This window comes from Numida meleagris, chromosome 2 (assembly GCF_002078875.1).
Source record: "Numida meleagris isolate 19003 breed g44 Domestic line chromosome 2, NumMel1.0, whole genome shotgun sequence".
In the NCBI taxonomy this organism is placed as follows: Eukaryota; Metazoa; Chordata; class Aves; order Galliformes; family Numididae; genus Numida; species Numida meleagris.
In genome coordinates this window covers 127,446,372-127,463,280 of record NC_034410.1, presented here as the reverse complement: position 1 = coordinate 127,463,280, position 16,909 = coordinate 127,446,372, and the positions used below count along the sequence as shown (strand labels likewise).

Genomic DNA, 16,909 nt, shown 5'->3' with positions numbered 1-16,909 from the left:
GAAGGTAGTTTAAGTGAAAAGCACACTTTCAGATTTTAGTGTTTAGTAGGCATCACGGATTCTGATTCCAGAATATAAAGAGGTCAGCCTGGTTTTCAGAGTGACATTTCCGCATTACAGAGAAATGCAGCCTGTAGGGCTCTCCTCCAATTTCAGCAGAATCCTTGGGCATAGCCCTAAATTATGAAATACATAAAAAAGAAATCTGGTTTCAAAGTGGAAGATGAAGCCCTGGGCTTAAAACCAGCAAACAGATTGAAATTGTATGTAAATGCCTACCCTGTACCTTGAGTTAGCTCTGTGTCCAGCTCCATTTCTGTTCTTCACCTTCCTATTTAGACTGCAAACTTCGAGTGCAAGGGCTAGGCCTCACTGTATGTTTGTACACAGCCTACTGCAATCATTGTACAAATACAAATAACATGGGAAACTGTCAGATGAGAGATACTCGCGCCAAAGAACAAACTAAAACATCTGTGGAATGAAGCAAAAAAGCAGACAAACCTACAGATGGGCATGGCCTCCTTTTTTTCCACTTTTTAAATTAATATTGCAAGTATAGGAGCACCAAATAAAGGGAGCTTATTCATCCAAGGCTCTTCCAAGGTAAGAGGAAGAATGCAGTACTGTAGAAGAAATCATGCCTGTACATTTGATACAAGAATTCTGATTTTGTTTTTTCTCTCCAGAACTAAACACATCAAAACAGCCTCAGGGATGCTTCCTGAAGTGGAAAGGACACTTGATGCTAGTATCAGAGATAAAACAAGGTGTAGAGAGTTCTGTCTTTGAAAACTGGCTCTTTTGATGCCTCATAAGAGTGGGCCCCTGCCAGTGCAGCAGGGAGGAATACCGATGGGAGTTACCTACTTTATAATAGTCATATAATAGGCCAAGGGCAGCAGCACTGTCCTCATCACCATTTATGCTCATCATGGCCTTGGTAGCTGCTGTTAGGGGATTCTCCAAATACGACTTCCAGGCTTCATCTTCGCTGGTGTAGGCTCGTCTGGTGTTGAATGAAGTGTCATTTGGCACTAAGGCCACAAGTCGCTTGTTACTGCATAGACAGGAAGAATAAAATGGTGATCCAGGAGGAATTACTTTATTTGTCATTCACAAGGCACGTTAAAGAACATCACATAGCTAAATGAAAGCAAAATGTTACATCAAGCAAGTACCTCTGTAATAAAGTTGGTGACACAAATATTTAACAGTATTAGGTATCTTCAGAACTTAACCCCTGATAATAATGCGAATGTATTTTTACTAACACAGTTATTGAGATATTTTAAAACTATTTGTGAAAAAAAAAAGGAAGTTACAATACGAGAACAATTTTGCACCAATATTTTTGTTAGATGTACACTTGATTAGGAAAAATGAAATTAACTGAAATCAGATACAATAAGACACAAACAGAAAAAAAAAGTAAAATGTATGTAATGCTAGTCTGGTGTTCATCTAAACTGGGTCTGGTTCAGTTTTTAATAACTGAGTACACCGTATAATTGAGCTATTTTCTGCTTGTGGAATGCAATTCATCAATAATTTCAGACAGGTTTTCAATAACAAAGGTATAAGCAAAGGGTCCAGTGGATGGAATACAATGAGTCAACGTATTTGGGCTCAGTTCCCACTTTGTCACTCATCAGATGTAGTTACAGATCCATTGTAAATATATACAAGACCATTAGTAAGTGGGATTAGCAGCAGAGCAGTTTCTTCCATCCGGAAAGTAGTATAAACTGACCAGTGCCAGCAAGTCTAATGGGAGAGGTTATTCTGCTGCAGATGTGGCTGGAATTTCCAGTGTAATGGAAACATAAATGAAGATAATTGTATCTGCTTTTGTAAAAATGTTCAATAGTCTTGTGGATTAAAAAAAAAAAGGAGCATTCCTATTACACAAGACAGCAGAACAGACAGGCGGGGCAACAGCTGAAAGAAGAGGGTGCTCGCTGCGCATACAAGAGCATTGCCCAGATGTATGGTTCAAGTTACGCAGATCCCAATGAAACTTTTCACACATTATCCCACACAAATCCAAAAGCTGCAAAGGCTATGAAATAATTGAATACACTGTGGCTTTTTGGAAGCCATTTCTTGCTATCTTCCACTTGCACCCGTCCAGTATCCAGTCTTTCCTTTTTGCTCCCCTGTAGCCACCACAATGCCAGCTGTGCAGCCCATTCCATGGTGGCCGCACAGTGCCCAGGGAGGGCTGTGCAGCAGCTCCTGTTTGCAGGGAGCCCCAGGACCCGCAGCCCCCACTGCCTGATCTCGGCCACGGGCTCTACATGAAGCAGAGCGTGAGCCCTGGCCTGCGGGGAAGAGGAGGGGGTGGCAGAGATCGCTATCTCCACGGTGCAGGAACACTGGCTACAGGCTTCTTTATTTAATGAAAAACAAAATAATCTACGTGATACGTGGAGCAGTTTTATGAATTCTGGGGTAAGAGAGTATTTCATAGCAGGACAAAATACACGCAGTGATTACAGTTCAGGTTACATTCTCCTTTCATCTGAAATACCCGGAGTTTTGGAAGCTCCCCTTCTTTCCCGAGGGCCTTTCTTTCTGCCTGACCTTTTGCTGTCTGTTCTAAGGCTTTTCACCCTCCCTGTACTCACACATAGATTTGCGTTGCTGTGGGTTTGCTAGAGCAAACAAAAGCTAAAGTACAAAGTAGGGACCCAGGGAAAGACAGAGAGACCTGCGAGGTCTGCTTTCCTTTTCAATGCGTTATTGTTAGCGGCTCAAATCAGATTTGCAGCGGCCCCATTGTTCGTGCCAGGGGTGGCTGAAGGCCTGTTCCCGCTCTGGAATAGCCAATTCTCTCTGGCTCACTGCTCATTTTCCATGCAAGGATTCTCCTTTCCTCAACAAAGCTCCCCTTCAGTTGCAGCACTGGCGCTGCACAGCACACAACGTCCCGCTCGCCCCGAGTGCCTGCAGCTCACCGTCAGCACTGCCTTTGGTTGCACCGCGCTCTATTACCCACACGACAGTCATAACTGCTTTACGAGCGCTGCAGGCAGACGGCAGGTGCCCTTTGGAAGCGCCTTCTAACAGCCACACTGAGCTCAGCCGCAGAAATGCTGGAGGGGAGGAGCTGCTCCGCGCTGCCCCAGCTCAGCAAAGCCAATCCTACAGCAATCGGAAGATGGCACCGTCCCGCAGAGGTGTCACGGGTGACTGCATTGGGAAGCGAAGGTACAGGAGCTCCTGAGCAAGCAGCCTGCACGTCAGCAGGCGGGCACCACAAAGCCATGTGTGCACAGGCCCACGGCCTCCCAGAGCACATTTTCCCTAAACCCCAATTTTTCACATTTAAAAACTCAGTAACCTTCTCCGACTAGAGAGATGGTCTGCAGCTAATCAACCCATGCGCTCGTTGTGTTTACTCTGCAAACAGACTGAAACAAAAGCACTAAGAAAAATAGAAAACTTCCTCTTCCCCCCCCACCTGCCTCCAGCTGTAATCAGCTTTGTGGGAGGTTAATGGTCAGACCTAATTATCATGATTTAACATAGTCAATCATTTCAAAGATTGTACGCAAAGCACTCAGCCAAAACAACCGAGCTCGCTTTAAGAAAACTTCTCTATTAATTAAGGTCGTTTGGGCGGAGGGAATGTTTGCCTGGAGAACCAAGGCTGCCATGTGTGCACACGTTCCCTCTCCTTTTCCATGGCTCCCGAACCTTCAGGACCAGGTCAGCCAGATGTGACAGAGGCGCAGATCCAAGGAGACCAGCCCCCCCTAACCAAAAGAGCCATACTTTATAACATCCCCTTCAATCAGCTAGAAAGAACAGCAAGAGCAGCAAACACCAGGCACATCAAAGCCTCCCGAGGCTCCCGTGCAAGCCAGTAGGCAAGACGTAGCCCAGCCCCAGCCATGCCCTCCTGGATGCAGGCCTGCCCACCACCAGGACACGTGCTAAGCAGCCAGAGCCAGCAGCACACCCACGCACTCCAACATTGCACCACGTCTACTGCAGAGATGCAACTTGGCAAGTGACGAGACCCAGTAAGTGAAAGCCACTAGTTTCCTTTCCAGCCATCCCATGAGCTGCTAGTGAATGCCAAGAGCTTTTCTAAGTCTATAGATGCGTAAGGATGGCGGCATTTTCTGAGGCGTGGGCTAGCTGAGGGGCCAGACTACCCCGACACTTCAGTATTTATGTCAAGACTAAACGTGACACAACATCAATTTGCAAAATCTTCTTCTCCAGACTGCTTAGTAGCAATATTCTAGTTTGTATCAGGCTTATGCAATTTGAATGCTTTGCTCCTAAAAAAAGAAATCTCTAGGATTTCCATATCGGTACCAGTGATTTCTGTACCTGGTAAACTGATATTGTTGAACATACTTTAAGAAAAAGAATACTGAATGTTATGAAACTAGATTCTGCAAGTGTAGATTATAAATAGAGACATCCAAAATTGTGCTTGCTTTGTCTCATTGCAGTTACTGGAGTCCTGCAACACGAGTTGGAGAGGAACATTGTACAGGACCCAGCCACCCCAATGGCAACACATTAAGGGCTTGGCCTTTCAAGTCCTCCTTCTGACTGCAGATGAGGAACTTTCAACAGCCTGCACTTGGGGCTACAAAATCCTGTTATGGATGAAATCTCACACAACTCCATGCAATTTGTAAATTAACTCACAAGGAACCATAAATGTTTGTTAACACATTCAGATAAAAAAAGGCAGCTTCGTGAGCAGCTTGCGTTTTATTGAAAACCAAGATTTCCTGCCTGCCAGTCTCCTTGCCATTTTTGGTGAACAGAAGCCTTCTACTGGCTTTGAAAAGTTCATGCACCCTCAGTCTCCTCCTTTTTTCTAAATTCAGAGTACACAGATGCATACACAAACTCAAGTGCATGGATGCAGCCAGATGTGATGTGCCTGTAGGAACTGTGCAACCATCCTACTCTCCCCTACCACACATTCAGCATTACACACTGTTCCAGATAGATAGTGCTTGTAGGGAACAAAGTCTCCTCCTAGATGTCCCCAGCTTTTGTCTCATTCAGGAAATTCACCCTCGAAACAGAAAACAGACCCAACTCAGGCATTTCCTGGGGTTTGACTGCTTGTTTGGACACTGCATTTGTTCCATGAACAAACTAAAGAAAAAAAAAAAAAAGCAAGAATCAAAGTGCTCCATTACATATCCCTACAGACTTGTTTATTCCCCCGGTAAGATTCAAGGGCTTTCCTCACCCATGCTGGCAAGGTGCTGGATGGGAGAACACCAAGCAACATGTGCATGGCAGTAGGGGACTGGGAGGAATCCCATTTCTGAGGTGTGCCTGTTCTGACACCTGTGAGATAAGAGCACCAGGCAGGTGTATGCAGCAGCTTCTTCAAACTGTTTCTTCAGGAGCTCACCTGTGGGCTTTGGTCCACACAGCTGTTACAAAGCACACAAATTGTAACACCAGTCAAGTTAGCTGGAAAAGGCAGAACAGACTGCTGTGTCCTGGCTCCCAGCCCAGCACATCAAGGCCACAGAATATTTATCATAAACTAATTTTTTCTTGGACGATAAGAAAGTGCACAGGGCAACTGTCTCCCGCCTGGAAATGGAAGTTCTACAAGACACAAGCCAAAGAGACTGCTTCTGCACCACGTTGCATCCTGGGTTCCTGATCCTTTAATTGTCCAGATCAGAGACCTGGCTGAAATATGCTGTGATGGGGGGTTTTATGGGAGGAAAACCTACCTGCTTCAGCTTTCCTCCTGTGCAAAGAAGCAGAGATCTCCAGCAGCACCCATGTTTTGTTGGCTGTGACAAGAAGTATAGGAACCCACTTCAGCCACACCCAGGAGCTGTAACACACTCCCCCTTCAGTTTTGACATAATGAAGGAGGGGAGAGTGTGATCATTTACTGGTGTTTCAATAGGCCTAAAGCCCTCTGTAAGGTTAACTTACACTTGCACAACTCTCCAGGCAGCTATGACGCTACTACTACAAGGCAGATTCAGAGCAGCTGTTCATATTACGCCTTACAATCGGTGTATGTACAAATCCATGGGCACAAATTCAACTACTGTGAACATGTAAAAAAAAAAAAAAAAAATCACCTGAAGGACAGATACCCAAGCTGGGTAAGTTCACAAATTTTAGATCACTGATCATACACTCCTGCCTGTGCTCATTATAGAAAGATGTGTAAATGAAATGTAGCCCTAATCCCCCTAGTGCTTGAAAGCATTTGTTTCAAAGAGGTGAGCCCAAATTTACTAACCTCTGCATACTGCTCTGCCTACACATAGGGTTAAAAAGAAAAATATATACACAGTTGTCTCACTTCAAGTTTTATTTAAAAAAAAAAAAAAGAAGTGTTGACTCCTCAGGATTTATTGCCAGAGTCATAATTAAAACATCAGCAACATCTTTGTTTCAATTAGACAGTTGTGTTCTGTTTAAGCTACAAAGGAAGGCAAGTGTTTAACGAACAGGAAAATCCCAGCCCATGTCTCTTGGTATTTCATCTTCCCCAGCCAGCAATCACATCCTCCCCAGAAGCACAAACAGGTCTCCAAAACGCACCGCGCCCAATCCAGGGGGGTTATCAATACACAGATCCCTCGGGAGTGAAGGAGAACCAAAGCAGGGAGACCACCCGCAGCCCAGAAGACATGACATCCTCCGGCCCAAGCAGCCGCCCATACCAAAGAACTCCCATTAAAGAGGCAGAGTAATTTTGCTTACTAATGACTGCAGGTTCGGGACTCTCGCAATTTTGGGGCAATTGCTCTTTCTGAGTGCAAAACCAATCTGAGCAAGATCAAGCACGTTAAATGACTAAAAGAAATTATTCTACCTTTACAAAACACTCAGGGAGGAAGTAAAATAAATTGAAAGCACAAACCAATGGAAAAAAAAAAAAAAAAGACTAGTTCAACAATTAGATGCTTTCTAGAAGTTTTGTTTTTACTCAAAACCAAAATAACTTAAGCACGTAATAGTGATTAAAAAGATTAAAATAAATTGGTTATCCATTAACATTGAAAAAATATTAAGTATGCCAAAGTGGAAGTAAAAAAAAAAATAATCTGCAACAAGGACCAAATGCTTACAGTAAAAGCCTCCTGAAGACTACTGCAATTAGGCAATTACTCATCTTGAGACAGACTTTAAACCTGTGATTTCAGAGACTGGTTTGACTCTTACTGAAATATCATTTCTAGCAGACAATCATTTTTATTACTGCACTAAGCCTGCTGCTTTTTTTTTTTTTCCTCACCGAGCAGAGAAAAGTCTCCAAAAAGGCAGGATTTAGCATATTAGTTTAAAAATGAAAAAAAAAAAAAAAACCAACACTGTGACATCCCTTGAAAAAATGAAGATTACTCTGGAGCTCACAACGTGGGGTTGAGCACAAGTAGCAGTTACTTGGCAGCTTCAGATCAGGCCACGCTTGGTTTTGCTCAGAAGCGTATTTCAGGCATGCACAGCACACGGGGCTGTTCAGGCTGCCTACAGGCAGCAGCAGTAGGCTTTAAAATTAAGAACAGGTCACGGCAAAGCTTGCCTGACCTGCCGCAGTTTAACCTGCCCACTGACCCCACAGCCCTGACTCATTCATGACTCCCATGAAAGTTAATGGAAATGAAATTGCTGTACTGACAGCACAGCTCGCTGGATTTTCAGAATACAGAATCTTTTATACGGCCAGGAGGAAAACAAATTCAACAGCTGAGCAATCCTGGGAGGCAGTATTACCCACAATACCAAAAAAAAGTAAACTCAAAAGTATACTTTACAGAGCAAATAATAGACAGAAACATGAAATACGCCATCATCTCAAACTGCTAGGAAAATGAACAGAACTATGCAGATGTGCAGTCTTCAGGTTGGAGACATTCTCAGCTTACCTGCATGTTGCAATGTTTGACTTCTCCACAGTTCACATGCACTTAATAGGGTTTCATTGGTTAAATATTTCATAAGCGACAGCTCTCTTCTTTACGAAGCTGCTGCTATTAAAGGACAGGACAGTGCCCCTGTACACTGGGCCATCTGAACCAATTAGTCCTTTCCTTTCAATTAGCTCCTACTGTCCCAATCACTGATAGAAAGCTAGTGAAAATTCATCCCGTGATTAATTCCAAATCAGCATTTTAGAACACTATTTTGTGCATGTGCAAAAGAGGTAAGTGGTTGTTCTGTAATCACAGAAGAAAATATTTCTGGGAACCACCGTGGTCTGCACTGGATTAATATTTGTGAACATTTTTGACAACAAATGTCAGCTGGGTTAATATTATTTCCCCTTCACGTGTCCCCGCAAACCAAGAATGATGTCCCTACTGATCTCTGCCCAAGGAGGTTACGTGACCGCTGCAGCCAGGGAAGTGACCTGGGAACACCCCTTTCACCCTCCTGCTCTGACCCTTGGCCAGTGTCACCACTGAGGGACGCCTGTGTTACAGGATGGAGTAACCATTTCGTACCCTTACTCCACTCAGCTACCTGTGGTTGCAAGTTCTGCGAGGTTCTGCATGCTGACTTTCCACCTTCCCTGCAAAGAGGAGGATATTTTCTGGGGAATATCCATAAGAACAAGTCTGATATCTAAAAAGCACAAGCTTTTAACACCTCTAAATCCTCATTTCTCCATTCATTCCTTGATGAGTAACACTGAAAACTTATCTAAACAGATTTTTCATCCAGACTCTCAGCAGTGGGGAAAAAGAAAATTAGCAGCCTGCAACGTAACTGCCATTCCTCATGAATTGATGGGGAATAGGTTTGGCCCTCAAAGAAAGAATTAAGTATAATTCCCAGAATCACATAGAAAACCATAAATGCCCTTTTGCTGTTACAGTACTGGATGCTTAAGCTAAATAGCATGAAGGCAGCAACTACATCCAGGAAGAAACACAAAACCAGGGCAAAATTACTCTGTTAAGAGTCCAAAATGGACTTCAGCCACAGACGCTGCCAAGCAGCAGGCAGGATGGGAACACGTCTCCAATGACACACGGGAGCAGGTCTGAACCTATTCCCGCATTCAGCATCACTCTCCCCCAGTTATTTGCCCACATGGACACACTCGGTACGGACCTGGGCTGCCCCTAGCCCTCCTTCATGTGGTTGGTCTGAGCACAACCCAACCCCATCTGCCTACTGTTCTCAGTCACTCCTCTGCGCCCTGGAGGTGTTGGAGCCTGACCAGATGAGGCTGAAGCCACAGAGAAAGTGCACTCAGGCCTGCTCCCAGCCCCTCTCTTCATGCAGCCTCAGTGCCAGCTGCTGCAGGACCCGCCACTCACCCAACACTGGGAGCAGAGAGGACAGCGCTGTGGTGGGACTATTGTTTGTCATTCACAGGGCTAGTGGCAATCCAGCACCCTGTTAAGTCTCACAAGTACCGAGGTCACCAAATTACCTCTACCCGTGTTCTGGAGCCACTAACCTGAGGTTCTGCAGGGATTAATGGTTTCTGTACACTACAGTAAGCACAACTTTCACCTTGCAAATGAAGCCATGAACCCAGGAATGCAGACATCTTGCCAAGAGGATGTTCCCTGCCCTGACAACTCAAGGTCCCCTTGCAATAGCTCTGAGAATGGGGTGGCAATCACCAGCCACATGGGTCTCCAAGAACATTCACAGGAAGGCAGAGGCACATTTCCTTCTGCAGAAGTTCTAGCTTAAGCAGCTCTGTCTTTAGCACTGGCCATGTGCCTGCCCTCCCTCTGCCGCCCTAGAACACTGGATGGAATGACGTAGCCAGACCAACAAGAAGTTGGTCAAAAAGAAGTCAAAAATAACCACCAATGGCAGGCCAGACTACGCTGGCCCAGCACTCCCTTAGCTAGCTCTGCCACTGCACAAACATCTCTACTGACACTGCTGGGGAGGCAAAGGGAGGCAGCAGCAAGTGGTCACAACCTGCTTAAGTCAGTACTACCTCCGAGAAATGCATGTGAAACCATGTCTTATCTCCTCCGACGGATAGGAGTTTAGGGAAGAAAGCAGCACAGCTAAGGGAAAAGATGGGAGATATGCACAGTATCTTAGGGATAATCTCCCCTCCCAAGCCCCCTCAGTTAGCATTAGAATCCAGTAACCTGCTCTTTAGCATTCACAACCCTCCACTGCCTCCCTCACTTAAAGAGGGTGATGAAGGCAGCACTGCCAATGGCCCTTCCATGCCTTCTGTACCTCTCGCTCACCACTTGCTTGCAGCAGTGCTTTACTAGCATAGACCCCACAACAACATGCCCACCAACACAGACAAATCAACTGATCTTGAAATAATGGACTCCCCAATCCAGCCCTGTCTGTAGGGAAGGTTTGTTTTTACGTAAAGGAAGGGCCATGTGGAGGAGCACAACACTGTACTCCCTGGATTAGGTTTTAAGAGGATGTAACCAGAGTCTTAAAAAAAAAAAAAAAAAAACCAACTATCCATGCAACATCCCAGTTTAATTTAATTCCTCATTCCACTCGGTCATCTTTCTGAAAATGAATCTATTTGTCTTCTCACATTACACTTGTATACAGAGAGCTCAGGGGATTTCTTTAACTTTTGATTTCCTTTTCAAACTCTCACCTATCACCTATAAATTTTCTAAACCTCTCCAACCAACTAGAGGCAGTGTGCGGGCCCATCTGCGCAGGGGCACTGCTGCTGCCTGGGGGTCCCTTCGGTGGTGACACCACTGCGGGAGCGGGGACAGAGGGACCGATGCTCCCATCTGCAGCTTACATCCATGCCATGCTGCGCAGTGAAGGGCAGTCCCGGGACTGGTAACATTCAAGACCCAGAGGAAAAGCATTTTCTCCCTCATCCCTGTAGTCTTATGCATGAGATAGGCTTTGCTGCACCTTCCCACCGCTCCTGGACGCGCCCACAGGGGCTGCGCGTCCGTGTCCCACGGCTCTGGGCGAACCCAGATCCTCCCTGCCCCGCGGCAGCCCTCGGAGCTCCGTCCTCGTTCTCCTCCTCGCACTTCAATCACCATGGCCCTTACCAGGGCCTCTGGAGGCGTCCGTTCCCGCTGCCACTCACAGAGCTCCAACCTCACTGTTCGCGGCTCCTGCCGCCATCGGCCTAACTTCACGCCGGCAGCCACCGTTTGAGGAGGCCACGGCCGACCTGACCTGGCTCCCCTCGCAGCGCAGCCGGCCCCGCTGCTGCCCTCTACCAGTAACCCCTCTCTCCCCAGCGGCCCCGCGCCCTTCCCCAGGTCACATCCCCGCAGGCCCCTCCTCTCCGCCTCCTCCGCCACAAAGGCCCTTCGAGCAAGCGGCGGGAGCGCTTCGCACCACCCGTGGCCGGACCGGCGGCACCGAGCCCGGCCTCCATCTTCCCTCCCGTTACCTCCGCCTCCATCTTCCGCCCGTTACCCGCCCGACGCCCGCACCCAACCAAGATGGCCCGCGCCGCATTCCTGCGCCTGGGCCTCGGGGCGTCCCCTCGCAGCGGCCTTACGCCGGGCCGCCGGGGGAGCGGGGAGTTAACAAAGCGCGGGGCTGCGTGCGGGGCCGCCGGGCACGAGGCCGGGCCTGCAGCTCCAGTAAGCGCCGAGGGGCGCGGGCAGAGCAGGGCAGGGCAGGGCGCGGGGCCGCGGCGCCTCGTGCTCCGAGCGAGGCGGCAGCACACGGCCGTGCCCTCGGTGCGCGCACCGCGCGGCGTCCCTCGAGGTGAGAGGGGGAAAGAACCCCACCAAAAAAAGAAAAAAAAAAAAAAACAAAGTAAGGCAGAAATGAAACAAACCAAACCGGATCCGCACGGTGCGGAGCGGCCGGGCGCCGCGCGTTGCTCGGCCCGGCGGAACACATCCAACCGGTCGGGCCGCGCCGGGCGCACTTACTTGTCCGTCTCTTGTGACATGTTTGCTCCAATGAACTCGCTCCCCTTTCCCGGCGCTCGGTCTCCCCGGTGGAACTGGACTTTCAGGTCTGTGCAGGTGAAGGTGCGCGCGAACGCCCGGCGCGGCAGAACCAGAGCTACAGGTAATTCTGCTTGCCGTGCCCCCCTGGCCCCGCTCCGCCGCCGGGGCAGCGCAGCGCCGCGCAGGTACGGCCCCAGCCCCCTCCCCCTCGCATGTGGGGAGCGGCGCGGAGAGCGGCCGGGCCGGGCGCGCGCAGGTAACTTTCCGAGCGGCGCCGGATTCTTTCACTAAAGGAGCGGGGCAGAGGGCCGAGCCGCGCGCTGATTGGGCGGGGCGGGCGGCAGGTGCGCTGCCATTGGAAGAGGCGCACAGGTACGGCGCCGCCGAGCTGTGCAGGTAACGCGCCGCGCCGCGCCGCGCCGGGAGGCACCGCGGGGCCGCCGCTGAGCGAAGGGAGAGGGCGAGGGGAGGGCCGGCGCCGCGCTGGCGCTCAGGTGGCGGCCCCCCGGCAGGCGGCACGGCCGAGGCCGAGGGGAGGCCTCGCGGGCGGCCGGGCGTGACGGGGCGGCGGGGATCGGGCAGGTGGCGGCCGCGGGCACCGAGCTCCCGGCCGCTCGGCGGCTGCCGACGGACGGCCCCGCGGGGACTGCGGCCTTCGGGGGGCCGTTCGCAGCTGGGCTCCTCGCGGGGCGTGGGGTTTGGGGTTGGTTTGGAGGGTTTTTCTTGTTGTTTGGCTTTTTCCGACGGTACCGTCTCAGTCGGGAGCGGCTGGGCTTGGCGGTGCCGCTCCCATTGCTGCGCGGTCTGAGCGCGGGCGGTCGAGTCGCTGCTGCCGGCAGCGCTCGCACCCCAGAGCAGCGTTAGAGGGCGGAGGGGCCCTCAGCCCGGTGCACCCCCGTGCGCCTCAGTGCTGTCCGGAAGGACGGGATGGAGCTCTGGGGGCAGCAGCTATCATCCGACGGTGGGGAAAAAGGAGGAAAAGGGCTCTTCAGTTCGGCTTGGAAGCCAGAGAAGAAAAGAAGCGCCTGCGCTCAGTCCCCATTCCGCCAGCGGGGCAGGTCAGCAACCCTCCATTCCTTCCTGCTGCCACACGCCTGGCCCCTCACCTTGAGACATCGTCCTGGGAATCTGGCTTCATCTCTGTGCCACAGATAGTGCTGCATAGAGGGTCAATGGGCCGTTATATTGCGTGGTGACCTTTGCAGGAAAGTTAATTTTCTGGATGAATTTATACTGTCCTAGGAGAAGGATTTTTCTACCTTTGATTTCAGCTGATGAGGACACAACAGAAAGGTGTTCACAGAAATAAGCACCTGTATAACCAAGCATGAGGGGTGCTCCAAAAGTAATGCCTCCTATTTTGTTTTGTTAGCCCACAGCATCAGAGGCGGATGTTCGTGCTGTGGCAGTAGAGGCTGAACCTTCCCACCAACATTCCATTACATGTTGTTGCCATGTGACATCTGGCAGCAGAGGGGCAGTCTGACAAAATGGCATCTAACATGGAAGTCCATATGAAGCAAAGGTGTGGAATTAAATTCATCCATGGAGAAAAAAATGGCACACACTGACATTCATTGGCGCTTACTGAATAATTATGGAGGCCAAGCAGTGGATGTGAGCGCAGGCAGATGGTAGGCAGTGTGTTTCAGCAGTGGCAACAGTGATATGAAAGCCAAGTTCTGGGCAGCCATGCACAACTGTCACACCATGAAATGAAGAGTGTCTCAACCAGCTCGTCTACGTGAATCAGCAAATGGTGGTGGCTGTGTTGAAAAATAGTGTTTTGTAGCTGAGAATTTGCTCTATCAAATAGTGTTATCATTCTCTGTATCTGTTGTAGTTTCCATGGAAATAAATAGGAGGCATTACTTTCAGAGTGACCTCTGTATGGTTGTGTATACGTATGTATGTGTCTATAACCACGTAGAATTGCATTGTGGGGGTCTGATCCTCTTCCAGTGTGGTGGAAATCAAGGTTGACCCTTTAAAGTCTTTGATATTACTGGATCGCAGTCAGGCACAAATGATTGTTACGATCTCTCAGCCTTTATCTATATTCATAGTAACTAACCAAATAAAGCCAAATCAGTGTAGCTCAGTTTTAAGTCAGCTTAAGCGTAGTCTCGTGAAGATCACAGAATCACAGAACGTCAGGGATTGGCAGGGACCTTGAAAGATCACCTAGTCCAATCCCCCTGCCAGATTCCACATTGTATTTTTAACTTAAGAGAATTAGAAATATAGTTTAGCTAGATTAATGACACTTGGACTGAGCACAAGGTATTAGTTAGCCTTCCTTTGTTCGTCAGTCACAGGAAAGAAGGATCATTATGCAATCTGCAAATCCCATCAGAAGTTGCTAATGTGGCCTGAACTGTGAATAGCAAACACTGGTATTGAACTTCTCAGTCTGTAGGCCGTTGTTCATAACAATGCTTGTATAAGTCGGTTTGTAGAATGCATTTTGAGGAAGCCATAAGGCTTCATAAAACAAAGAAGAGAAGCAGAGTAATTTATTCACTACAAGTAGTGCAGTCATTTTGAATAAAGAATTACTATGTAATCATAAAACAAGTTAAGCCTTCCAGGCATGTTACCCTGAGATATTGTGAGCTGTTCTGGAGGAATAATGGGAATCCTATCACAGTTTAAATTAATGAAACCTTACTGCTAATTGCAGAAATGATAAGATTTCATTCACAAATATTGATATTGTGCTGAAAGAAGCTTTTGAGACCTGAAAAGGCTACCTAATTGAGTGCTGTAAATAGGATTAACCTCAATTCAGGTATCCTCTTTCCCTTTTTACTTTTTTGAAATTATGGGAAACGTTTGGATGTGTGGTTTTCCCTTTTTTTTTTTTTTTTCCCCTTATGAAATGTATTGGAAGAAGGAAAGGAAGATCAGTGATAAGCACTTTTGAAAATGCCACCTTCCCCACATTAGCAATGCTGCTGCTGTGTGATTTTGCAGGGAAGAAAACAGCATTTGATGCCATCTGCAGTCCTGGACCAAGCCCAAACTGTAACTCAGACTGAAATGGAATTTGTTGTTCTAGTGTTGGGTCAGCTACAAAACCGCCTTTAGCAGCCTGCTCTCAGGAGAGATTCCTTCGAACGAGGCAGCTGGGAGACTGAATTACTGCTCCGTGGCTGCAGAAGCGTTCAAGGTCAAAGCTAGGAACAGAAGAGGAAAATGCAGTAATGAACTCTTGATTTGAGGCTGTTGGAGATGACAACTGTTACTTAGTTGAGACTTGCTTAGATGGACAAATGTACTCTGAAAATTATTTTAAGTAGATAGTAGGCATTGGGCTCATCATTTTCTGGATGAGCGTTTTGCTCCAGACTGCAAACTAGAATCCAATTGTGAGCGTCCAGCTGAGCAGGTCAAACAGGTCCTGCCTCATCCAGCCCGGTGCTCATTCTTCATGAGCTCCAGGATTGTTATAAACTAATCTGTTAGTCACTGAAAAAAATCATCTAATGTTATTTCAGGCCTGACCGGTCTTGTTCCCCTAGAATAAAGGCCGTGTAGGGCAAAAATAAAATTGTCATGCAATACATTATTATAAATCTAGGAGCAGTCTTTGGAGTGTACAGGAACAATCTAAAATAGCAGATCACTGTTGCATGCTGTTAGCTTCTTTGCACAGAAGCTGATAGAGTTGGGTTTTTTGCATTGTTGTTGTAAGGATTCAGTGTAGAATTCAACTGTCTAACGCGTTACCTCGTGTTTACATGATTCCATAGCAGCCAGCATCAGCACTGTTTGGACTTGCCAGCACTGGGCAAAGGAAGTAGGGTGCACAAACAAGGTTCAGCTCAGCTTACTAATTGCAGTAAGTACCTAAAATATCTTTCAGAAAACTATTAAAAGAAGTCTGTGCGATAAAAGATGTTAGAGAGGTATTTATGTCAAAACAGCATTGTAAGGCAGCTCAGGGAGAGCGCAGATGTTTGGAAACAAGTGTTTGCAGTAGGCAGTGAATACCACGTATCTTTATTTGTGTGTTTCTGTGTCACTGATGGCTGTTGATACAAAATGCACTCTTGCAGTAAGTTCAAAGCCAACCACCTACCTACTAATTTTGTGATACGTTTACTGTTAATCCACCCCATAGTCTTCCCTTTGTAGTTATCTTCTGTATGAAACTGTATTTACTGGAATTTGTACAGGCCTTGATCTTCAACTGACTTCAATGACGCCGTCACGTACATCAAAATAAATAGATTTTAGCGCAGGTCTCCTATGCTCCAAATGGATCGTTTGTATGTTCTAATAATAGATTATGCTACACCATTAACTTTTAACCTAGAGAAAGTAATCCTAAGTAACCACGATTGTAGCAATGGTTTACTTGTATCATTTCGCAATGAAACTATGAAAGTCCTACCAGAATAGAAGGCACTGTGACTGGTGGCAAGTACCTGCTGCCTGGAAACTGCCAGTTGCGCTCCCCAGACAGCTCCACTGGGATCCCCACAAGAACCTGGAGCTCTCCGATGCCTCCACATCACGCGTGGCAACAGCAGTTGAGCAGCAAAGAAGACCATGGAATATTGAGCACTTCCTGGCCACAGGGCAGGGCATGGGGCTGCACATGCCACTTCTATCCAAAATGCTGATCTGCATATTTTATAGAGGCCTCAGAGCAATATGCAACCGTGTAAGAAGAAAAGGAAGGGCTTTGTTTGCTCATTATGAGTGTAGAGTTCATGATTCTGAAAGACGTCAGACTATATATCTTACATATCTGCAACCCCTGTCTTAGGCAGTGTGGCACACAGAACCTTGTTTCAACTTCAAATAGAAGTCATTTTTAGTGGTGAAAATAGCTCAGAGCATAGCAGTCCTTTCTGGACGGAGGCAGCTAAGTCTGACAATATATTGGAATATGAGCTTCTTGATTAGTAGTGCCAATCCATTTCATAAAGATTACTCACCATTTTGAAACCAATTCAACAGAATTTAATATACAGGGATAACTTTTCCGCGGATGCTTTGATCTCTGATAGCATTTTCCAGTGACTCAGCCA

General features: G+C 47.5%; 1 protein-coding gene across 5 annotated transcripts in view; it reads right to left on the bottom strand.

The window, feature by feature from the left end:
- GRHL2 (grainyhead like transcription factor 2) overlaps positions 1–12,111 on the bottom strand; it is a 66,470-nt gene extending 54,359 nt beyond the window's left edge. Inside the window, exons 1-2 of one of the 5 annotated variants that reach the window (XM_021387379.1) lie at positions 11,847–12,111; positions 871–1,060 (exon numbers count right to left, since the gene is read on the bottom strand). In XM_021387379.1, the coding sequence (XP_021243054.1) occupies positions 871–1,060; positions 11,847–11,866 (210 nt within the window). In that variant the 5' untranslated portion in view covers positions 11,867–12,111. Of the gene's footprint in view, positions 1–870; positions 1,061–11,353; positions 11,498–11,749 lie in introns of those variants that run through there. The other 4 variants (XM_021387376.1, XM_021387378.1, XM_021387375.1 and 1 more) reach the window with 4 other exon arrangements.